Source organism: Castor canadensis, chromosome 2 (assembly GCF_047511655.1).
Source record: "Castor canadensis chromosome 2, mCasCan1.hap1v2, whole genome shotgun sequence".
NCBI lineage: Eukaryota > Metazoa > Chordata > Mammalia > Rodentia > Castoridae > Castor > Castor canadensis.
Window position 1 is genome coordinate 36,527,935 of NC_133387.1, and position 26,271 is coordinate 36,554,205.

General features: G+C 32.4%; 1 protein-coding gene across 1 annotated transcript in view; it reads right to left on the reverse strand.

Annotated features, from left to right (window-relative positions):
• Window positions 1-609: 609 nt before the first annotated feature.
• Window positions 610-26,271, reverse strand: part of Capza2 (capping actin protein of muscle Z-line subunit alpha 2) — a 37,979-nt gene continuing 12,317 nt past the window's right edge. Inside the window, exons 2-10 of the mRNA XM_020160811.2 lie at window positions 23,208-23,271; window positions 19,395-19,446; window positions 14,137-14,200; window positions 11,362-11,568; window positions 9,767-9,846; window positions 7,473-7,551; window positions 4,740-4,811; window positions 2,395-2,457; window positions 610-1,538 (exon numbers count right to left, since the gene is read on the reverse strand). Coding sequence (XP_020016400.2) covers window positions 1,398-1,538; window positions 2,395-2,457; window positions 4,740-4,811; window positions 7,473-7,551; window positions 9,767-9,846; window positions 11,362-11,568; window positions 14,137-14,200; window positions 19,395-19,446; window positions 23,208-23,271 — 822 coding nt within the window. The 3' untranslated portion in view covers window positions 610-1,397. The remainder of the gene's footprint in view (window positions 1,539-2,394; window positions 2,458-4,739; window positions 4,812-7,472; window positions 7,552-9,766; window positions 9,847-11,361; window positions 11,569-14,136; window positions 14,201-19,394; window positions 19,447-23,207; window positions 23,272-26,271) is intronic.

A 26,271-nucleotide genomic window follows, 5' to 3' on the forward strand; every position in this document is an offset into this window, starting at 1 on the left:
GATTTAGTCAAAATGTTATAATTTCATATGGTCTCAATGCTTTCAAAGCCCAACAGTGATGTTTTTAAAAATAAACAACATGCTTTGAGAGAATTTTTAAAAATCTATACAACTCAAGCTAATGAAATATTTTATTATACATAAAAGTGGTGGGGTTTTTTTGCTTTGTTTTTTTAAAAACATTTCCAGGCCCAGACATCTGCAGGAGTCCGTGAGGAATGGATTCCACTCAAGTCTAAGAAGCAAAACTACTGAATGAAACCATTAAATCCACCAACTCCTTATAGTAACTACTAACATTCACCACACCACAGGCTTGAAACTCCTGTAGCATCAGAAAATCTACTTTTTAAAATATTACAAACATGCTTATGATGCATAGGAGGATGGAAAAACTTAAGAGACTGTGTGACTGCATACCGTATTAATCCCAGTTTTCCTAATTTACAACTGGTTAAGAATTACAATATTCAAAGTATTTTAAAACAGCATAAGACTCACTGGTAAGTGATTTTCTACTCAAATCAATAGGAAAATTGGCATTTTTGATATCACACTGAATTTCAGTAATTTTCAATCTAAGGAAAAAAATAAACTGAGACATGATCATGAGTTCGGGATTATATATATTACAATTTGCCTTGTTATAATACAATTGTGGCTTTGTGATAAAAATAACTCAGGACATGGAATTCAAGCTAATTTGCATAACTGTCACAAGAAAAAAAGGATTAAATGCATTCTGAAATAAGTATTCTTATTTAATTTCAGAACTCAAAACAGCAATAGACCTTGGCCTTATATTTAAAAAAAAGTTTAGTTAAACACTAAGCTAGCTAAATAACCTTACTGAAAGGTTTAAACACAATTGATATAGAAAATGCTTTCCTTCTAATCTCAATCTTACATAAGTGGAAGAAAAGGTAAAGGGGAAAAGGTAGATAATTTCTTTAGCAGCATATATGGCTAAGTCCATCAACCACCTTAAACTAGAATGTCCATTATTGACCCATTAAAAATAATTGGGCTAATATCAAAAGTTACCCATTTCATAAGCCAAAAGACAACAATTTTAGGATTATAGTAAGTAAAATACTTTTGAAATATTTTAAAAACTTTTAACCATGAACTAGAGGAATCAACTTTTCATTGTAAGAAAAGAAAGAAATAACAAAGTAAAAGACATTTAAACTAAACTCATTTTCAATCCTCAGAACAAAAGAAATGAAAAACAATGGTCTATTAGCTAAGCTTTGTGCTCTAACCAAACTAATTAATTACAGTGATTTAAATGGCAACAGCCCATCTGACTGGGTAGCTTGACAGTTCTGAATACTTTTGCAATATGTTTTTTAAACGCAAAGACACTAAAATGATCCGGTCATGCAATGTTCATCTTATGCATTCTGCATCTCTTTGCCAATCTTGTAGCTAAGGATCTTGTTCCAATCAATCTTAGTACGTGTAACTGGCAACTGTCGACGTAAGGCTTTGAAAGTAGTATCCGACATTGTCTGATAATTCTCACTGATGGCAGTCTATGAAAAACAGTAGTTAGAAGTTTTAAGTAAAATGAAAGGAACAAAACAATTTGTAACACATAGATGTTTTCAAAACAATCTTTATTTCAACATCAGTTCACTCCTTTTAAATAATCAAATAAAAATCCCAACACGGACTTAAAAGCTGCTTAAAACTATACCAAGTTTATAGTCATTTTGAATAATTAAATTTAATGAAATGAAATTGTAAATTAGATTTACTGTTTCTATCCTTATTTTGAACCTATTTTATTATTTCAGTTAGAATAGTTTATAAATTACTATTCATAAGGAATGGAAACTCATCCAATTCACAAATTAATGCTTGGATTTAAGAATATAGTTTAGAAGCTCATAAATAATGAGAAAGTAGAGCACAAAATGAAATGTGATCTAAGAGTATTACACAGAATTCAAATGGTTTACTGACATCTCTTTAAAATGTGCAATCAGAGACAAAATGACAAAATAGTATTTAAAGTCTTGGCATGTTTTGACCAATACTCAGAAATTATTATTATTTTTTTTTTCTTTTTGGGTTTTTTGAGACAAGTTCTCTCTAAGTAGCAAGGATGGCCTTGAACTTGAGATCCTCCTGCCTTCATCTGCCACATGCTGGGATTATACCACAATGCCCAGTTTGAGTCTTGGTATTTTTAGAATACAAAATAAGATTCAATATATTTGCCACTCTTTTAAATTACATTTTCACTTTACCCCTTGCACTAAAAGCAAACATACACACAAAAGAATTTATCTTATATAGTGAACCGTGAAAATCAGGATTATGGATGAAATTAAAATTCCAGTGCCATTCATAAGTGAATTCAGATTATATTTTTGAAAATCATACCTGGTATTCATTTTCGGCAGCTTCTACAATCTTTATAAATTCTTTTGCTGTTTGCACCTCATTCTGAGTGAAAATAAAACCAAAGGTAAATAAAATAGCAATCTAAAATTAAACCACTATTATTTTAGAATACATATGGTTCATGAAATGGTGTAATTGATTGAATAACGCAGATGAAGGTTATAGCAATTAAAGGGAAAATTGTCAGATCAATTACTCTATGGCCATGGGGAACCAAGCAAAAATGTTTTAAAAGTCTCTGGAATAAGTTTGGTCTCAATACTTAATTTGTAATGATAACATGGATGGAAAGCTCTATTTTAACACTTAATATGCATTCCAGAATACCACCTTATAGGTAAGTTAGATGTAGATTTCTTATTAATCATTACCTTTGCCACAATATTGTTAAATATTTCTGACTTATATTTATCACCACAAAGATTAAAAAAAAAAAAAGTACCAATTAGGAAGAGCATATTTTAAAATTCAAGGTGAATTTATTCTACAAAACATTTTCTGAAAAAAAATTTTATATTCCATTACATGGTGCTGTTTGCATTTTTCCGAATAGTTAACATCAATGGAAATCTATGAAAGTATTAATGTAAAATTTTCTAATAACTTTACCTATTTATACACCTACACACATATATAATGGGGTTAGTTTTTCTCTCTCCAAAAGCAACAATACATAAAACACTAAAGCAACATACATAATTCTAGAGTTTATGATTTTCTGGACAAATTTCTCTTAGGAAAAAATTTGCCTTAGTGTCAAACTTCTCAAAGAAGATATATCAAGTACCTCTGTTATGCAAATAGTACTACAAATGATAATTACACATGACATATAACTATCTGGAACAATGTCTCTTCGAAGTCCAGGTATTAATTAGTAACTTTCTTTCACTGGCAAGTTTTACAAGGAAAAGTCCCATTTAGCATAAAAGTAGAAATTACCTAAGTGCTAATGAAAATGTCAAAATGAAAAAAACTAAATAGCAGCTCGGTGAGGTGGCATCCTCTGCAATTCCAGCACTGAGGAGGCTGAGAAAGGAAGATCACAAGTTTGAGGCCAGACTGAGCTGTTCAGCAAAACCCTGTCTCAAAAAAAAAAGTCCACAAAAAAAATCCAGTTCTTTCTCTTCTCAGGTAACTAATACTCATACATTATTTCTTAAATACTTTCTGAACTTAAAATGATTTTTTCTTTAACATTTATAAATTAGCTAATTGTGTGTATTAGTAGTTAGCATTTAGATTACACTGGCACTCTTTCCCACATGTGTATGGGAAAATGTTACTATTACATTAATATACTATTAGTATCTTTGGAGTAAAAGAAAAATTCAACAAGAACATAGTTACATATGCAATTAAAAATGGTGAAAGAACTCTATGGAAAAATAAAATCAAGTATAAAAATTCTTAAAATTGAGTGAACTTAAAACATACAATACAGTTTAAAAGTTAGGTATAGGACTAGAGACTCAGAAGAAAACACTGAAGTAAACCTTCATGTCCTTAGGTTAGGCAATGGTTTCTATTCATACACCAAAAGCACAAATGACAAAAGAAAAAAATAAATCTGACTACATCAAGACTGCAATTTTTTCTGCAAATGACTTCATCAAGAAAGTAAAAAGACAATACATAAGGGGAAAATGTTTGCAAATCATGTGTCTATATTTATAATAAGCAATAATTATAACTTACTTAACAAATACACAGCCAATTAAGAAATGGGCAAAGGGACTGAATAGACATTCCCAAAGATATACAAATGGCCAATAAGCACATGAAAATGATAATAACATCGTTAACTATCAGGAAAGTATAAACAGAAACCACCATAACAGGACACTTCATACTGACTAGGAGGGCTACAATCAAAAAGCCAAGTTTTGGCAAGGATGTAGAATAATTGCAACCCTCACATACTGCTGGAGGAACTGTAATGTAGTGCAGTCACTCTGGGAAACAGTCTAGCAGTTCTTCAAAATGACCTGAGTTATTCCCCCAGCCCTGGTATAGGGTTTAAGAAGCACCGAAAATGTTCTAAAATTAGACTGTAGTAATTGTTGCATAATCCTGTTAACAATCTAAAAACATTACATATTAAAAGCATTAATTGAATGGTATATGAATTCTACGTCTACATTACTATAAAATGCTAAAAAAAAAAAGGGTAGGTACAGAACTGTAATTCCTTACCACTTTATTCTGTGTGAAAACTCTTTAATCTAAAGTAGAAATAATACTTAAAATGTTAACTTTACAGCTGTACTGGGCTTACAGGAACATTAGGTTGTTTTAGTTTTATTGTGGAATGAATTACTTACAGACACTGTTAGGGAATCTTGTATATCTTTATGACTCACTAGCTGAACATTACCATCTTCATAATAATGAACCTATTAGAAAAAGAAATTACCAAGAGTACGTTGTAAGAATCAAGATCCTTACATTAAACATACAGTGGATACATGACCAACATTCTACTCCTATGTATAAGCCAAAGAAAAAACTTTCAACATAAAAAAATGGTACAAGAATGTCTGTAGGGCAAAAAAAGTAGAGAACAGAAATGTCCATCAACTGATAACTAGATAAATAAAAAGTGTATGCCACACAATGGAATATTACTTATGTAAGCAATCACACTGACTGGTGATGACTGACCACCAATTTCAGGTCGAGCACAGACTTTTTTTTTTTTTTTAAATTCTTGTTCTGGGAGGGGGATACACTGTGGCATTTACAAAAGTTCTTACAATATATCAAAAATATATCATACTTGAATTCACCCTCCCCCCACCATTCCTGGAATAGTTTAAAAAGGTCTCATTTTTCCATTTACACACACGTGTACACAGCATTTGCACTATATTCACCCTCCCATGCCCTTTCCCCACTGGTACCAACTTCCCCAAGCAGGACCTGTTCTGCCCCCTATTCTCTGATTTTGTAAAAAGAAAAGAAAAAAAACCAGATTTTTGTTTTTTAAAGATAGCTACACAGAGTTTCCTTGTGACATTTCCATGTATATATGTATTATAACCCAAACTGGTTCATCTCCTTTATTTTTCTTCTATCTTAATACTCTTCTTATGGTGGTTTCAACAGGTTTAAAGATTCTATATTCATTCTCGTATAGAGAGTACATCAACCACATTCACCTTTTTAACTTTATCTTCCCCCTCTCATATGTGACCTCCCTTTAGCATAGCACAGACTTTTGAACTCCAGCAAAACTCTTCCTTCCCTCAGTTTGGGGAAGAGTCTAGTAAGATGTTCTGCAAATTATTTCAGCAAGTAGATAATTTTCACTGACCTGACTGCTAGATATTTTTCTTCATAAACATTCTATGGGTACCCAAACCCAGGATGTCCCACTGAGCTCATGATTTTCCAAACAGTTTCTCTTTTGTGCATTTCCATCAACCATTTAATTCCCCAAATTAACAGACATTAGTTTATTCAACAAATATTAATTGTTTACTATAAATATTGCTACTAAATAAGTTATAGATAAACAGCTTTTAAAAAGACATATGTCTCTGACCCTCATATTTCAAACAAAGAGGTATGTACAAAACACATTAGCAATACTCTAGAGTCTTTCAGAAGGTTAAAAATGGATTCTGGCAAGTACCAGAAAAGGCTGGAGGTATTTATGGTTGGACTGCATGTATGGCAGGGAAGAGGGAGCAGTAGCTGGAGAAATACACAGGCATTAAAAAAATCAACCTTAGGCCTTGTATGCCATACAAATGTGTCAGCAGGTGAGAATCAACCTCTAAATGGTTTTAAGTAGGCAAGAAACATCCAGATTTAAATTTTAAAAAATTATCTTTCTGATGGCAATGTGAAAATGGATTAGGGGTGCCAAAGGATCCAACAATTCAATGAAATAAAGCAATGAATTACAAGCTAAGCACAATGCTAGTGCTGATGACAGAACTGTAAATCCCACAGTCTTTATTCTCAACAAGCTTTGGTCCAGTTTGGGACATAATTTTAGAAAGTGATGTAATTATGCAGGTAAGAATTACTGAATCCTAGAAGCTACTGAAGGGAGTAATGTTAAAAATAATAGCTTCAATTCACTGAGTACTTTGTGTCTGATTATGTTCTAACCATTTTACCCATATTAACTACTCCTCAAACAATTCTACAAGCTTTTAAAATGATTTTCAACAAATAAAGCAAGCAGAAAGAGTTTAATTGACTTCCTTATGTCACATAAATAGCAACTGACAGTGCCAGGATTCAAACTCAAGCAGTCTGATTTTAAACTTCACGCTCGTCCTTTCTATTCTCTGGTCCCTAAAGGACAAGCACTAAGACATAAAGGCAATGAGAGATGACTAGAAATGTATACCAAAGCCAGATGATAAGACTGTAGTGTATCTTTATTCCTTTATGACTCTCACAACAGTATCTTCCAATGATAGATGATAACAAATGTACTGATCAAAATAAGTGAACAAAAATATAAAAAGATTAGTCACTATTTTCCTTTAGTTTATGTAGTAACATAGAGTGGTTCATTATCAAATAGTTTTTTCTATATGAACACTGGAGTTCACATTAAGAGTCTAAGAATCCAATTCTTGTAGATTTGGCATAAGAAGTCAAATATGAATACAGGAGATATGTAAAAGATACTTGTAATGTATAACAAAATATATGTATACTAACATACAATGCAATATATATTTATGCATTCACATATGAATATTAATATTATACTTCAACCAATTCCACTTAATTTAGATCACAGAAGAGCACAACTCAAAACTTAAGATGCTTAAATGAACAACTTGTATGAAGAGGAGACCAAATGGTAGAATCTAATTTTAGTTGTGTTTTAGAATCTGTCAGCTATCCTTGGAGATTTCTGATGACAAGGGAATGAACTGGAATGTTATTTAAGACATGAAACAGCACTATTTATTTTTCCCTTTGCTCTAAAATAAAAACCTGGAAAGGAAAGGATATGAAAATATATACAAATTAGTTGTTTCTCTGTCCAGAGCTATCTAGAAATCAGCAAACCTTTTATTTCATACCTGAATTTTCAAGATGCCCACCACTTGAGTGGTTGAAGGAGTGACTGTAAACTTCCACTCTGACCTCCAACGACCATTCCTTAAAAACAAAAACAGCAGCTGTAAGTAACGTGGGAAAAATAATTTGAATCAATATTAAGCTTTAGATTTAAAATTAATGTTGCAGTATGAAAGAATGTGAGAGACAGATGCTGGATATTCATGTTTTAATCACTGAAATATTCAAAAAAACACAAAAGGTTAAATTCAGTTATGAGACATATTTAATCTTCACCCTACTGATAAGAAAAGAGCTACATAATGGATGTGACATTAACTAAAGCTTAAGATACAAGTCAAAATTAAATCATGTAAGACACTTCTTGAAGAAAAAGTTTAAGCTACTTTTGAGTTAAAAATTGACTGGAATATTGTCAGAAGTAGCTTAAAATTCAGAAATAAACTGAATAATGGTTAATTAACCTGGCCTTTCCTCAATGCAATCTGAGCGTTTTAACATCCACTGAACCATATGAAGTACCAAATAATTTTTTAAACAGCTAACAAATGTTATGTAATACTCTTCAGGTGGTTAAAAAGGACTATAGTTATAATACCCCCACTTCCAACTTTAGGTGTAAGTTTCCACAAAAACGTACACATTCCCAAAATGGTTGTGGTATACAAATTAACACACACGTTCATGGTAGGAACTGAGAAATTACAAACAATAGATATATTATTAATTTTTGTCTACAGATGAATTTTATGCTGTATTCCTGACAGTTTTCATAGCAACTCCTTTTTTGTCTCTATTTGCTTTTTGCATACTGAAGTCATTCTGATAATGCAAATTAATTCATTAGATTTGTTTGTACATTATATATTTTTTAAAGTGTCACAAAGTCAATGAATCATTAGACTAGCAAAATCACCATTAACTGTGAAAGGAAGAAAAAAAGAAACAATTTCCAATTCATGCAATGGTACCAATTTGAGAACTCTCTCAAAAAGATTCTTCCAAAGGGTTTACTATATTAACTCAAAGACATTTTCTTTATTTTATATATGCTGAAGCTCAAAGGAATTATATTTTTTTAAAACTAACTAGTATATTTATTGTACCATCTCCAGAAATCTTAAAATTTGGTTATAAGAATTTTCCTTTAATAGTAGTTCAATCTCAACAAGACTGATTTTATTATATAGTTCCTGGTAGAAATACATAAATTAATAATAATTTTTGCAAAGATTAACTGCTTTAGGATTCTGGAAGATTAATGGTGCCAAGTTTTTAGAGATAAAACAGAGGAACAATGCTATTTCAATGAATGACACTCACATGCCAGAATCTTTAGGAAACTGCAGCTTGTCATTAAGGAGCATGTTTACATATGGAAATGATTTTCCTTCAGTGACTGAACTGGTACCTCTCCAAATATTCTTGACTTACCTTGTGACCCTGCATTTACTTCTGAGATAGTTAAACTAGTGGTGCAACCTTGGGCCATGGTCCAAACTGGTTTGCTGAGATAACTCATACCAGTTACTTTACCCTCAACAGCACCACTAGCTAACTTGGCTTATGAATCAAATACTACTACATGTAAAAAAGGTAAATATCATGCCTATACTTATTCTGATGATCTCAGCATGTATTAACAAAAGAGGGGATAAAAGTAACGATTTCATTCAATTCTAAACTTGTAAAGTCTTGGAGAACCTTGGAATTTTTAAAAGGCAGTATCTCAGAAATAATCTGTTTAAGAATAAACAGGACCAACAATTTGCCAAATATCCAAGATTAACAGGGCAAGTCAGTTTTTGGGAAGGTGTTGAAACTTCTGTAAGGAATAACTGACGTGTGTGCCAAGTTGGAAGGCATGATTATAATTTTACTTTCTCACGTTGACCAACCAAACACAAAGCAGTCCTTACAAAAACATCTACTTCAGAGCCCCCACCTTCACAAAACAAGCATTGTTCTTTGCTTAAAAATTGCCTCTGTCCTCTTTCCTCAAGTAAGTTTCATTCAGGAACACCCCTCCTCAGAATGAGCATACGGGCCTGCCAACTGGTGCTTGCATACACACATGTTCCCTAGTCTCCAAAAACAAGAAGCTCTCCTACACTTTGTTCACTGAATTTCAGCAGATTCACTGCTACTTTAATGATCAGACTGATTATGGAGCAAATACCCTTCTTATATTGTTCTTAGTTAATTACACCCAAAATACAGTCCCAATCACTAAAGCAAGAGTTACAAAGAATATAAACAATTCCAAAATTCTTCAATACACAAAACTTTGACTTACCAAAAATTTTTTGCTTGGAACTGATGGCTTTCTATGCATGCAATAATGGTTTGCTGTCCATCTATTTTTTTACCATACACCTTTATTGGCAGAGAAAACAAAAACAAAAGTGAACTTTAGGGCCACAAAATACCAACTTTAAACATCTAAAAAGTACTGAAAATTTCACAGTATTTTGGCAGAAACACAAAGAATACATGTAGGTCCTTATTCCAATAGAGTAACTAAAAAACCAATTTCTCAAATGTGGATACTAAATCAAATTATTAATGGATCTCAAAAAACCTCACAGTAAATAAAGGAAAATTTACTCAATAAAACTATATGCTACAAAATATCCACAAGCACCGTAATTTCATGCTTTCATTCCAAACACAGCTATACATGGATAAATTATTTTAAACATATAGACACCAATCAAGCTGTTCTCATATCAATTAAAAACTGATCATTATTAGTGATTATTTTTGTTCACTTAATAATCTTAGGGGCTACCATTTCTCAAGTCATTTAAAAAAGATACTGAACTATGAGAAAGCTATTTTCCTTATAACTAAGAAAAGTCATTAAGAGAAATGTCTGTGTGATGTTATGATGATGTTATTTCACCTCTTCTGGTTTAAAAATAATGTATAAATTGTGCCTTTCAATTTCCTAAGAATAAATGAGGGCTCTCTAACTCAGTCACTCCTTTGCTCTTACTGAAACTTTCTCCCAAAATAATCTTAACTTATAATTGAAAGAATTTATAAGATTACTTTAGTTTATGTTGCTATATTTCTTAATTATTGAGAGTCAGACACTTAGCTGATCGTATGAAGTTTTTTCCTAATCAAGAAACTTTTGAGAAAGAAATGGGATGCTATTGATGCTAATAATTACAGTGGGGAAAAAAGGATAACATGTATGGTGAGCAGGGTCAGGACCACCAGGCTTTGTAAGCCTTGTTCAGATGCCCGGACATAGACTAGGTAAGTCTTTGAAGGATTTTAAGGGGGGGATTTTCATGATCTGTTTGCATTCTGAAAGATCACTATGGTCATGGTGAACTGAAACACAAATTCAGGTGTTAAAAAAGTCTCTGTGGGTACAATCTTAGGAAAGTTCAAAAACAAAAAGCACTTCTACTTTCTACCATATTTCATTCTGAAAAAAAAATCAAGTGAACTTATGAAAGAGCCCCAGAAAAACCAAAAGAAATACGAATTTAAAACATCTGAGGATATGATTCAACTTCCAAATTATTTTGTCCTAAGATTTTCGTAACTTAATAAAAAGAAATTTGACTGAAATTTTACTGAGATGAGTCATGAACATGACATTAAAGACTCTCATCATATCCTCTAATTCAATGTATTAGAATTCCTATTTGGATTAATTCAAGGTGCAATTAGTTTTTCAGTTTTGGCTATAAATATTATGCATTTATTATTCTGATAAAAAATAACCATTCTTAGGAATATTTGCTTCAAGGAAAAAAGTGACAAGTTGTAAAATGTTAGTTTGGTACATTACTACAAATATCAAGAAATCATAAAACCTCTGTCCCATTTGCACAAGATACAGAAGAAAAAAGCTGACCACTGATGACTTACAGTGCAGACTCCATTTGGGTAATGTTCTTTTACATAAGCTCGCAGAGCAGTTTCTACTGAAGTTCTCCAGGATTCAATTGCATTTTCTGCTTCATAGGGTTTTGGATCAGTTGCTTCCTTTCTTAAGTGATCAAATTTGAAACAGATTCTGTTTTTTGGATCCAAAAACTTTCCATTTCCTAAGTCACCATGTTCTGTTATCAATACCTTGAATGATGGAATGAATTTAGCAAAAAAAGTATTTAAAACAACACTGAAGTATTGATACATATTAAGGTACATTCACTCATACTTTTTGCTTAAAACTACAGAACAATTTTACTCTAAGAAATTGGTTTTAATTATACTATACAACTACAATATTTCAAATGAGCAGACCACAAAGACAATGAGGCTTCTCAATCAGTATAGATTAGATTGTCTCCCAATATAACTTCTGGTTACTCAGAGAAAAGATGCATCCTCTATGACAGTGCTGGAGTCAGTTTTTATCTTTGAGAACTATGAACAGTTTACTGTTTCTTGTATCAGGCTCCAGTTCCTCAACACTAAGGTTATAAGAATGGTTTTAGTCCAGTGAGGAAGCTCTTCAGTGTGTCCTACCTTGCTTCAGGGTCCACAATTCCATCTGCTCATAAGCATCTGCTTTTGTTCTTATGAACTAATCATTCACAGTTATTAATTGACTTCCAAAAATTTTAAAACAATTTATTCATTTATGTACATTTAAATTATACATGCATAAATTTGGCATTTTGTGTTTTAAATTTTTTTCCCTTTTCTCCTTCCCTTGCCACTCTCACAATCTGACTCTACCTGCTTGAGCCACACCTGCAGCCTGCTCTAGTTACTTTGGAGATAGGGTCTCACGAACTATTTGCCTAGGCTGGCCTCAAACCACACAATCCTCCAGATTTCTGTCTCTCCAAGCTAGGATTACAGGCGTGAGCCACCAGTACCCGGCTAGTCTTGTTTTATGTATTTCATGAAGAGAACTACAATTTTCTTCATGAACCTATGCCTTTCTTGCTAAGCTTATTACTAAATTAATATGTAATTCTTACCAATATTTTTAATGGAATTTTCTGCCTCATTCTACCCATGATTTCTAATTTTAGGTACTTACTTGCTGTAATAGAGGACAGTTAATGAGTTTTACATACAGTACTTACCTTAAATTCAGCCATCTCATCAAAATCCTTTAAGTCTAGCAGCTTTTTTGGGTTGGGGGTTACTATTACTAGAGTCTGTTGGCATTGCTAAGTATATAAATCAGTTATCACCAAAGGGATTTCTCTTCTAAGCTTTGTAAGTTCTCATTCTCTTGTCTTATTTCCTACATATTCATTTATGATAACTACAAAGGAGATGTGACAAACTTCTAATTTTAACTAAAATTGTTTTAGTGTTTATAGTTTATGGTATTTACTATTGATTTCTGCTAAACAATCATATTTATTAGGTTTTCTTCATGTCTAGTTTTATTTAGGGTTTTTGTTTTCAAAGAGAAATAGTCGCTTGGTTTTTCAAATTCCTTTTTCCTATTAATTGATACTATCTTCTTCTCTTTTTTGGTTAATACATAAAACCAGTAATACTTCTCTGCAATGGAACCATTCCTGTATTCCTGTAAAATTCTGCTTAGACTTTGTATATTATCCTTTTGATATATTTCTGGATCCTGTTTGCTAATACCTTATTAAAAGTTTTAAAATCGAAAATCACATATAAAATTAGTATGCAGTTCACTTTTTTGTCTTATCTGTTTAGGCTTAAGTATTAAAATTATACTAGGTTAGTAAAATGACTTTGTAAGCTATCCAACATTTTTAAAAGATGGATTCTCTTACCCAGCAAATTTTCATTAAGGATTAATCCCAAGAAAACAATATTCAGTGTTACCAGAGATACAAAGATATTCAATACAGCATTGTTTGTAACAGAAAAATACAAAAACCCAAAATCTCTAAAGAAATAAAATGAAAATTTAGGAGAGTAAAACAATGAAATACTATGTAATTTCATATGTGTGTACACACACATGCATATGTACATATGTTAGGTTTCCCTTAAAGTTATAAGTCATCTTCTAGTTTTACTTCTCCCCACTGTAACCACATGAATAAAACTAAATATAAGCTTTGATATAATTATCCACTAAGGACTCTCTTATGGTTTTTAGAACACTCTCTCTTATACTCTTCCTACAAGCTCTCTCCTCATATAGCTTCATATAAATTGCACTTCACATAAGCATGACTTGAATACAATCATCATTCATTTAGTAACTCTAAATAAAAAAAATAAGAAAAAAAAGTACTAGTGACCTCATGTGGCCTTTCTTAGCTTAGCAATTCTAACTTGCATGTTGGGAAAAAAAAACTTAATAATTACTAAATGCTAAATTACTCACATGAAGAACTGTAGAATTCCAGAGCAACCAAATTATGATATAAATCTTACTAATATATATTCTAGATTTTGGATTAATATAGGATTGATATTTTTTCCTATAAAAAACAAGAAAGTAGATTTAAAGCAATTATTTTCCAAAATCTTAAATGAATTACATCTGAGTATTTCTAAAAGGGACTTTCTACTAATACTATTAGTCTCAACAAAAGAAATTAAAATTTAAATTACTTTGCCAGTAAGTGTCTATGATTAAAATAATGTTTTACCTTTATGCATTGCAATTCACAATTCTTGCAGGATATATTAATTGTTATAAATGAAACAAAGAGTAATCAGATTCTGTGTTTCTATGAAACATACCTGATCTTCATAGCCTTCAATTTTTACTGGAGTAAACTGGTCCAAATTATACTGTGCAAATGCACTAAAAAAGAAAAAGGACAATTACATTAAATGCTTTTTTAAAAGGACAATTCACCTGCTAATGAAGGTCTCCTCCTACATTCTACATGGCAAGATTAATAAAAATATAACTCTTATAACTGAGCTTAGACTAACTATAATAGATGTGGCTTTTATTTTGGTAGTACTGGAGTTTACTGGTACACAGACGGTCTACTGCTTGAGCTACAACTCCAGGCCTAGATATGGCTATTTTTAAAATTAATAATATCCAGATCCCAATGTTTAGCAAAGTAAAATTAGGTCAGTAAATATAACTTGCCTTTATTCAAGGACTTGAAACTAAGTTAGCTATCTATAACATATACAACCAAATATTTGAGTACTATATATATTTAGTAAACCTAAAAATAGATTAGATACTGTGATAGAAACAGATCCTATGATCAATGGGCTTACAATTAAAAAGAAAAGATAATGGAAAAATATAACCATATCACAAAGTAGAAAGTACCACTAAAAGAATCAATAATAATACACTCTAGAGAATATACAGTTTCTAAATATTATACTCTGCTAAGGCAAGAGTACAAAGAGAAGAGAATTGGGGCAACTTCATGATGGATGTGATACTGAAAGATGGGCTTGAAAAACTGGGTAGGCTCTTGTCTTAGAGAAATTGAAAATATGGGGAAGAAAAGAGTATTTCAAATGACATCAGGGTGGTATGAGTGTAGAGGAAGAGAGTGTAGTTCAATGAGAGAGACCAGCATGAGTAAGTCACATCGAAGACAAGTTAGGTCCAACGACATAGAAAGAATCAAGGCTCAATGTGTCTGGCACATAGCAGGTATTCAGTTATATTTACTGAATTGAACTAGAAGGCCTTGAAGACATTGTTACTTTATTTGGAAGGTAAAATTGAGTCACAGAAGTTCTTTTGATAAAGGAAAACACAGAAGTGCTTCTAAAGATTAGCTTGGCAGTAGTATATATATGATGAGTAGGACAGTGGAACAACTAGAGCCAGAAAAAGCAGTGAGGCTGTCTAAATCTCCCCATTACAATCAGAGGGACTGTGGTAGGAAATGGAGAGGAGATGAATTTAAGGATAAAGTCTTTCTCTATTCTCATATGAATAAAAGTAACATATTACCAGATAATTATTCAACCTATGTGACAGAAAAACTCTCATGGTATGGAAAATTATCTAAAAATGACATAAAGTTCACACACTATTAAATATAACCTAGGAAATCACCTCAGCTTAACAGCAAAGATAATGAATTTAGAAACTACCTCTAATCTTAATCTACTTGAAAGCTTTTCAGATTACTATGGATGGCCAAATATCCACTGAATCTTCAGGAAATAGTCTCTGAGTCTCCCCTAAAAAGGAATGCTTAGTTGAGCAAAGCATTATTGATGAGTTAACAGAAGACTAGTAAATGTAAAAATAGCAAAGTAGAATTAAATAACCGCCTGTCAAATTCCTGACACTGCATGTTCAAAAAAGGGGGAGGAGGGAGTAATTACTCACTTCTGATTTTCTTAATTCATTAAAATAATAATTTTCCTAACAACCTCCTCAAAGTAGCCAAGCAGTTACTAATCCTTAAATGATTTACCTCAAAGGTAAGACTGTAAAATACATGACTTAGAATTGAGCATTCATTTTTCTAGTAAAAGCCCTATTTAAATAGTGAATTTAAATATTTAGACAGTCATTTGGTCCCAAGCTAGATGAAAAGCCTTTTACTATCTACCAAACTCCATCTACTTCTAACCTGGGGAAAAGGGTAGAGGAAGAACAGAAAACTTGTAAAGGAAACAACAAATGTAAATAGGCAAAATTTTGTTTTAAATGTTTAAAGCAAGTTAATGATGACAACTATATATTATAGTGCAAAAGGTACTCACTAACCTAGGAGTCAAAATATTGGGGTTTTGTTCCAAAACTATCATTAGCTAGTATGAACCCACTTATCTCAGCTGTTAAAAAAAAAAGAAGAAAAAAAAACCAGTATGAACTATATGACTTCCAAAGTCCCTTCCATTTAGAAAACTCAGTCCGTCACCACTCCCTCCAGGCAAATATTTATCCAGGTCTTAGTGCATGCAAATCACTCTACTAGACACAGTGAAAATGGCCTCTCTGCCCTTGTAGAGTTCCGTGGCCCAATGATACATTTCTTTTTTAAAAAACAAAAACAAAAAATAACTTTTATTTTTTATTTGGTTTCTTGAGACAGGGACTCACTGTGTAATCCAGGTTAGCCTGGAACTTGTGATCTTCCTGTTTGAGACTCCCAAGGACTAGAATTACATGTGTGCACCACCACCCCCAGTTACCCAATCATCTATTTCTAAGTCACCTGCTCCGGTAGATTTTTAACTCTTTACTGTTAGTACCTCATCACATCACATCTGACTCTTTTCCCCATACATTCTTTTCCTTAGTTTACCCACATACTTTCTCTTATTCAATATTAAAACCCCACTCATCATTCAAGAATTGGCTCAAAATCACTTTAAAATAGAAATTAAATTTTTTTCCTTTGGCCTCTATCATATTTTATTTTATGTGGCCTGATATTGAACATATCTGACTCTTTTGTCTGCTGAATAAATGGGTATTTTGGGGTATTTAAAACTATCTGGCAGTACCAATTCTTCAGTAAGTGTAATTTTACTTTGAAACATACTTGGTTTGTGTCTTTTAGTAAAGATGTCTTATTAGAACCCTCTAAAGAACGATAGCCCTGCTTTTCCCCCTTAGAAAAAGATAAAAAGAAGGAAAAGGAAAAAAGATTAAAAGTGACAAAGCAACAGGGTAAAGGGGGAAGGAGGAAGACATGATATATGGAAAGAGATGTGTTCTTGCATAAAAGAAGTATGAAAACAACAAAAAAATAATTGAAGAAGAAAAGTCTGGCTACACACTTACTCCAGAGAAATTGCACCAGGACACATTCTGAATGTTCTGTGATACTTTCTTAAGCTCCTGTTATGCAGTTTTGAACAGCCTTGATGGTAGGTGACAAATTATCTTCTTTTGAGAGCAAATTCAAGTTGGGATATTTAAAAATACTAAAATCTAAATGGGGGGGGCCACACTATTTTTGCTCAGAAATATTTCACAGAGGATGCTATGAGCTAGAGTAAAATCATCCTAAAGTCATTCATTTAAAATATAGCTCTGCACTTCAGATACTTTCAGATGTCAACAAAATGACCTTGAATGAACAGTTTTGAGAAACTATATACAAAGAATATGACTGAAGTCAGCAAAACTGTCACTATTTCCTCTGTAAGTTCATCTAGTCAGCAAACATTTCCTAAGATATAACTACATACAAGAAAATCTGAAGTCCGAAGTGTATAATATAGGTTTTGATGAGCACCCTTAGTCACAATCATACTAATAAACACCACCTTACTCTACTTTTTTATGATTTCTTCAAGTGCTTATTTCCATAATTGTGTATTTCCTACCTCCTTGATGTGCCTACCTCCTTTTATTTTTTTTGGTGTTTGGGACTGAAGCCAGGGCCTCACATGTCAGGCAAGTGCTTTGCCACAAAGCTACATTGCCAGGCTTTTTTTTTTTTTTTTTTTCATTTGAGACAGGGTCTTGCTAGGTTGCTCAGACTGGTCTCAAAATTATAATTCTCCTAGTATCTAGGATTATAGTGTGCACCATCACACCCAAGCTTATGCCTACCTTTTGAAGTAGGTATCTAACAAATTTGGTTATAAGGGTTTTTAATAAAAGAGAAATGTAGTGCACAAATTTCATTTAGAACAAATCTAATTTATTTAAATTAAAAATAACAGTTGCTATCAGGACAAATTTTTTTTTGGACAAACTAATTCCAATACACTCATCTGTCTTGAGTCAAATGTAGGACTACTTTATAACACTTATAGAACTATGGGCATTTCTCTGACTTTCCCTAAACCTTATCTGAAAAACTCAAGTCTAATTTCTCATTTTCTTACCTGAAAAAAAAATCTACTAATTTTTTTCATCTATATGGAACAATCCACTCCCTATTTACCACAGGACTCAGAGGGTAAGTCTACTTTGAAAGTATTGCCATTAACAAGCTGATACTGCATGGCTGCAAGCTATCTGAATCCACACAGACTTTTGTCAGTATGCTAAATGCTGTCATAGAGAAAAACAATCTTACTATGCACAACAGAATATTATCCAGTCTTGAAAAGGAAATTCTTGCTGGGCATGATGGTACATGCCTACAATCCTAGCTACTTGAGAGGTGGAGGCAGGCAGATCACAGTTTGAGGACAGACTTAGCAAAATTAGGGACACCCTATCTCAAAAAAAAAAGAGAAAGAAAAGAAAAGAAAAAACTACAAACAAAAGAACTGGAGGTATGGCTCAATTAACAGAGTGCTTACTTCTGGGTTCAATCCCCAGTACTGGAGTGGGGATGGGGGAGGGAAGGAAATTTCAACACATGCTGTAATACTGTATGACTGATGAACTTTGAAAATATTACACTAAATTAAATAAACCAGTTACAGTTGGCAAAATGGCTCACATCTGTAATCCCAGCTACCTGGGAGGCAGAGATCAGGAGGATGTGGTTTGAGACCAACCTGGGCAAAAAGTGAGACCTCTTTGCCAAAAGGAAGATGGATGTGGTGGTGCTCTCCTGTCATCCCATCTACATGAGAGGTAGCAAGAAATTGTGAGAAGCCACGGCTTTTTCCAAAGGTAATATATTAGGATTAGAAATGCCAGGTTCATGATTCATTTAAAAATTCAATGAACACTATGTATTACGTACAATGTCAGGTAATTATGGGTAGATAAAATAAACTTCAAAACCTCAAAGATCTCAAAACTACTAGAGTCAAACACAAAATAACAAGTAAAATTACTCAAAAATTAAAGCAGTTGCCATCTGGGAAATTTTACCTAGTTTTACAAATGTCAGGGTATATTAAGACACTGCCAAATAACCAAACAATACATAATTCCCTGTTAGAGTTGTGACTCTTAAGTCCCTCTGTGATCACAAAGTATTTGAGTCTAGTATACACACACATATGTATATAAATGCATATAACTGAAGTTGATGTGGAAATACTGATGTTAGGGATTAGTGCTTAAATACCACTTTAAAACCGTCTCCTCTCTTTCTCCAAGTAATTTTAGTTATGTTACTGTGATATACAATACTTACTGAGCTGCTCCTTCCCTGAGAAGATTATCATTATTAAGCAGTAACCGAACATCTGTAAAACAAGTATGTTTTCTATATTATTATTTTTCTATGTTTGAAGAATGTAAGGAATGCTAATTGTTTTAGTTAATACCCCCAGCCCAAATGCAAGCAGTAACAAAGTATCATTATAATGATCAAATAACCACAAATATATACCATGGTGTTTTTAAAAATAAAAGATTTTGGTTAGGGAATAGCAGAGGGAATGAAATAGAAACACATGCCATCTTGTATACTAAGAGTTGATGCAGGCATACCATACTATAGCCCCAAAGAACTGAAGTGGAGATACCAGAAAGATGGTGTGATAAGATCTGCAGGAAAGACAGGACTATGCCTCTTAGCTTGAAAACATAATCATTAGTTTCAAATAAATTTGCTCTATAGAAAAAGCGGTTAAATAAGTAGTAATTTGTGACCAAAAACCAGATACAGGCATTTCTGTCCTTCCATAGGTCTTGTTCAAGAAGGAACAGATGAGTAACTTCACTATATTTGACTTTTTTTTTTTTCCTGCCTTTGGTTGATTCTGAATTGTTCTGATTTTAAACTCAATTCTTATATAGACATTTGGCTATTACTCATGTAAAACATGAACTCGAAAAAAATTTTTTATTGGAGAACCTAAGTAATTTGCAAAGCAAAACAAAAAAATTACACAGTTTCACCAACAAACAAAACTCTATTCTAGTCTTTGTGTATTTTCTTTCATTTGTTTTTCTTAAGCACTTGGCTATTTTTACATAATTCCTATTATTATAAAGTACATGAAACAATATACCTTTAATTTTTTCATTAGATGAAAACACAAATAACCAATATAATTCCCATTAAGAAAGTGATAAAACATAATGTAAACAGACTACATTTCTTATATACAGTGTAAAATTAAGCAGTCATTAAAACTAATGCAGATATATATTTATTGATATGAAAATACATTTATAACATAACAAACAGGAAGAGAGGCACAGTATCAGCCTATTCATGTATTATCATATGTGTTCATTGAGAAATATTGGAAGTAAGTACTTCATTCAAATAGCAGGGAGCTAAAAGGTAGACTTCTGTATGATTAAGTTCTTTTTTATATTTCAGAAATTTTAAAATGAGTACAAATCATTTTTACAATAATGCCCCTTCAAAAGAAAAAAATGTTGCCTATTCACATATTTCTTCAGCAACAGGCCTTGATGTAAAAAACAATTTCTTTTGCTAACCACTAACACAGTACTAATTTAATTTCTAAATTAACTGACTTTAAAATAGAGAAGCTTCTATCTAAACATTTATTTAAAAAATATATACATTTACAATTACAGTTATTCCTATCCCCCAAAGAAACTGAGAATTTCTATTTGATAAATGATTCTTTTATCTTCAATATTACAAAAATACAATAATCAACAGTGGTCCTGCATGGTAATACGTCTTTTCAGTTCCACATGGGATAAAAATTTAAAAGTAAAATCTATTTGATCTAGTTACCACTACTCTGAAATATCATGCTTTTATTATTAAGAGAGTAGAAGAAATAGAAAATGGAGAAAAATTTGAATGAATTAGAATAAAATATTAATCTCAAAGAAAGAATTAGAATGGTTCCAAGGAAATTTACATATACATCACAACTTGAGTCATAAAAGGGAAGCTTAAAGAAAAAAAAAAAGAATACCAGTATAGACTTAGTTGTGGGTTTTTTTTTTTGTGGCAATACTGGGGTTTGAATTCAGGGCCTTGTGTTTGCTAAGCAGGCACCCTGCCATTTGAACCATGCCTCCAGCCCTTTCTGCTTTGGTTATTTTTGAGATAAGGTCTTACATTTATGCCTGAGCCAGCCTGGACTGTGACTCTATTTACAATTCCAACCTAGCTGGATGACAGGCTTAGCAGGGCGCACACCACTACACACAGCTTTTTAGGGGTCTTGCTAACATTTTGCCCAGACTGGCCTCCAACCACAGTCTTCCAGATCTCTTCTCCTGAGTAGTTAGGATTACAGGTGTGAGTCACTGTGAGCTATCAATTAGTTCTTGAAACTGATGAACAGAAAGCCATGTTTTAATGATTCTAACTTAGTTTTATCTTGGAAACAGCATTTCGGAACGGCTTAACTAGTAAGATTTTATGACTTGTATAATTCTAATATTTTTTCAAACACCAAAGTTTTTAACAAAAATAGTCATAAAAATAAGAAATTTCCCCTTCAAATATTTAGTTCCCTTTAACTCGAAAATACCCTCTGTTAAAATTTATTAAATTCTACAGCCCACTTCTCCACTCTTCACTGAAGACCTAGTTAATGGCTCACCATAAATACCTAAATTTAGTCTAACTCAACAGAAAATATGAATTCCATTTCAATTTCAAGTGAGACTTATGAAATCAATTTTCAAGACTCATGTTCTTTTAGGATCTTCCTGATTAAAATGTACGCAGGGCATTTAATTCAGGGTAAGAACGATAAATGGCCAACTTTTCTTATAATTATTATTTATTCCTGGTTGTATGAACTGTACAGAGTTTCAGGGAAACTGACCGATGGGTGCAGTTTCACCACTATCAATTTAAGTTGCATGTCAAATTTGAACCTAAGGAGAAGAGACTATTTTCTTTTGAATTTTCTCTACTTCTCCAGTTCACTACTTTAGATTTTATATTTTATAGTTACCTTAAATAGAACTATTTTAATTTTTAGACTTTTTTACAGAGTAGATTTTCCATTTTTCCTCTAAGTGCAGCCCCGTAGTTAAAATTTAAAATGCATATAACAAGAATTAACATATGCAACTGTATTTGCACCAAATCATATTATTATATTGTGGATGACAAGAGATTTTCAAGACTAATTACCTTTATACAAATTTTGCCTCAGTTTTTAAACTTTTAAGCTAACTCTCTTCTGAGGTGAGATTCCATTATATCTTATACTATGAATGAAAATAGGTGATTTAATTTCTTAAAAAATATATTTAAATAGTATATGCACATTAAAAAAAAAACCTAAATAGCTGTGCGTAAATGCACCTCCGACATAAGACATGGCGAAGGTCAATCAGACAAAACACAACAGTAACTCATCAGTTACACTTGTATAGCTGGGGAGGAAAGAGTCTGTGAAGAGATCGCTACATGCTGCTTTCCTGGTGAGTCTCTCAATCTTGTCACCTCACTGCTGAAAAACAGCTTTACAGCAGGAGACTGCACAGCAGTTTAGATTTCAGGTCTTTGAATGAATAGTTGTAAAAATGTTTGCCAATGAGGTCTAAAGAAAGGCATACTGTGAAACAATTTACAAGGTATAATTTAATAGCAATGGTGTTCTATGAGTGCTGTCATCTAGGCACAATGAAAATGTTTTTCTCCTATTTCATTGGCTGTTCATATTGCTCTAGTAGGGTTTTCTTTTAAATAAATTTTAAATTTACTTCACAATTCCAAAAAAGTAGTTAAAATGAAAAATTATTTTTAAACTATTTAAATGTTCTATCAAAGAAATATCTTACTATATGTGCTTATAGTTTTACTTAAACAATTTGTACCAAAATAGAAGCTGCTTTCCCAGATAAGGTTACACTTGTTCTTAGTAACTAGAGTAAAACTTATTTTATTCTTTTAAAAGGGTTAAGTAATTAAAACAAAATTATCACACACATCATAAATTGTATCTAGTCATTATGAAATCCAGATTGATAAAAATTTTCATTGTAATTCAGAAACTGCATATTTGATATCTTGTTTTATAAATTATCAAGCGTTATAAACACTCACCATTAAAAACTTCATTAAATTCTCCAGGAGGGGCGTGAATGATGAATTTTGCTGCTATACGTACCTGAAACAGAAATGAAGACATAAATATTCCATAGCATACACCTCTGCTAAAGAAACCAAAAGGTCATGCAAAATCATACTATTGTAAAGTTCTACTGAAAATGACTTGAGATTTTAAAGACAGTGGCACTTCTTCACTCAAATACCCTGAATTTCCTACTACTATTTTAAACATTTAATAGAATCATAACATACAGGCTGAATGCAGATAAAATACATAACTTAATGCAGTTAAGGATTCAAAGCTGTCTACAGATAAACACTTTCTTAATAATTTTATTTCTTTTAAGCCAAGATGAAAAAAAATCATGAAAAATTTTATGTGTGGACAAGTAAGATGCATTTAGGTATGCTGAAGAAAACTGCATATTGGAGGTCATTTGTATTTTAAATAAATCTAAAGACATTTAACAAAAAAAAAAAAAAAAGAAAACTGCATATTTATGTGTTAAAAAAAAAAACCCTCAGAAACCAGTGAAGAATATATAGAAGAGAAGAGGGAAAGAAGGGTCCAAGTTTAAACATGTTTAAACATGAGATCTAGCCAGGTCTTAAGACATTTCAATTCTAAGATAGGTGAGAGATGTTACAGGCTTATTTTAAGAAAATAAGAGCTATTTCGACATCAATGTAAATGTATCTGAGAGGTTAAACGACATCCCCAACACTACAGTTTAATAAAGAAACCTTCAATAAAGCACTGTAAAGTGGTAACGGCAAAGGAACTAGAATTGCCAAATCTATTTTGAAAAAAGAAGAACGAAACTGAGAACCACACTACACAATTTCAGCACTTCATATAAAGTTACAGTCAGCAAGACACTATGGGTTTAATGATGAGAGACAATGGAAGAGAACTGCCTGTCCAAAAATACACACTCGTATACATGGTCCGATGACTGTTGACAAAAGTGCAAAGGTAAGTGATTAGAGAAAGGACATATTTTCAACAAAAAAAGAAATCCATAAAGGGGGAAAATAAACCTCACACTTCATAGAAAAACTTCTAACTCAAAATTGACCATATCACAAATGTAAAACATAGAACTTACTTAAATACATGCATACAGACATACATAAAAGGAAACAAGAAAATTGTAATGACCTAAGGTTAGGTTTAAAAAAAGCTTCACAACAAAACTGTGTTCCATTAAAAACATTTATAAGCTGGATTTCACCAATTAAAAAAACTTTTAATTAAAACTTTTGCTCTGTTAAAAGAATGAAAAAACAAGCTGCAAACTGGAAAAAAAATACAAGTACATCGTCTCTAATTTGAAAAATCTAAATGCTCCAAAATCTGAAACTTTTTTGAAGGCTGACATGATGTTCAAAATGTTTTAGATTTGACATTTCAGATTAGGGATGCTCAACTGCTAAAATTGATGCAAACTTTCCAGATCCAGAATACTATGAAATCTGAAACATATCTGGTCCTAAGCATTTTGGATAAAGGATACCCAACCTTTACAAAAAGGATACTCAACTTTCCCAGCAAATGTATCAAACAAGTGACTTGTATCCAAAATATATAAAGTACGTGTAAGACTTAACAGTAGGAAGAGTACGCAAAAGACTTGCACAGATACTTTACCAAAGAGAACAAGTGTAAGACAAGTAAGTGCACCAAAAACATGTACTTACTTGCACTTAATCGTCAGGTAAAGGAACAATGAAATCATGAAATACTACTACATAGTAACTGGAATAGCTAAAATAAAAAGGTTGATAACACATCAAATGCTGATGATATTCTCAAACTGCTGATAAGGATGCAAAACCACTTGGAACTCATGTATTTCTGTGGAAATGCAAAACTGTACAACCAGTACAGAACAATTTTGATTTGTTTTTTTAAAAATAAAGTTAGTACACACCATAAGACATACCAGTCTCAAATCTAATTATCTTTCTAGAGAAATACAAACCACACTCACACAAAATTGCCCAAAATTGGAAACAATTTATAACCCAAATATCCACAAACATGTGGACAAATACACTGTGCTACATCTTCACAACAGAATACTACTTAGCAATAAGAGGGAACTATTAATACATGCAACAACTTGAATTTGTCTCAAAAGCATTGTGCTGAATGAAAGAAACCAATCTCAAAAGGTTATCTAGTTAATTGCATACCTTGATTTGCAAAGGGGTTATGGCCACAATAAACCCATTTTTAGTTAAAAATATTGTAAGTCAAAATGAATTTAATATTCCCAACCTACCAAATCTCACAGTTTAGAAATACAGTACACCTATGTAGAATATCAGGTATTTAGCCCCATGATCCCATGGCTTACTGGGAGCTACAGCTCATAGCCACTACCCAGAATTACAAGAGTATCATACCACTTATTCCTAATCCAGGAAAAGACACAAACTTAAAACATGAAATAGAGTTTTACAGAATTTATATTGCTTTTGCACCATAATAAGTCAAGAAATTGTGAGCACAACAATCTCAAGCCTGGAAGTCTCTCTTGCAAAGAAGAACAGGTCAATGGATGTCAGGAGCTTAGGGTATGGATGGGGAAAGGTGGGGCTACGTGGAAGAATTGAGGGGAAGGAAGAAAATGAGAGAGTTTTAGAAGAGGTGGTTACATTGATCTATACATGTGTTTAAAAAGTCATCAAAAATGGGAGGGGTACATTTTTTTTTTTTGGTAGCACTGGGGTTTGAACTCAGGGCTTCATGCCTGCTAGGCAGATGCTCACTTGAGCCACTCTGCAAGCCCTGCTTTGTGAGGGTTTTTTTCCCCAATACGGTCTCAAACTATTTTGCCCAGGCTGGCCTTGATCCTCCTGAGTAGGTAGGATTACAGGCCCGAGCCACTGGTGCGTGGCTGGGGTGGGAAGGGTACCTTTACTGCATGCCAATTTTAAAAATAATGTTTTGTGTGGATTCAAAATTATTTTTCTTCCAAAATGTTTAGGAGAATTATTAAAATTAAAAGGTAAATTGCAAATAGTAATTTTTAAAAGGCGAGGGTGGAAT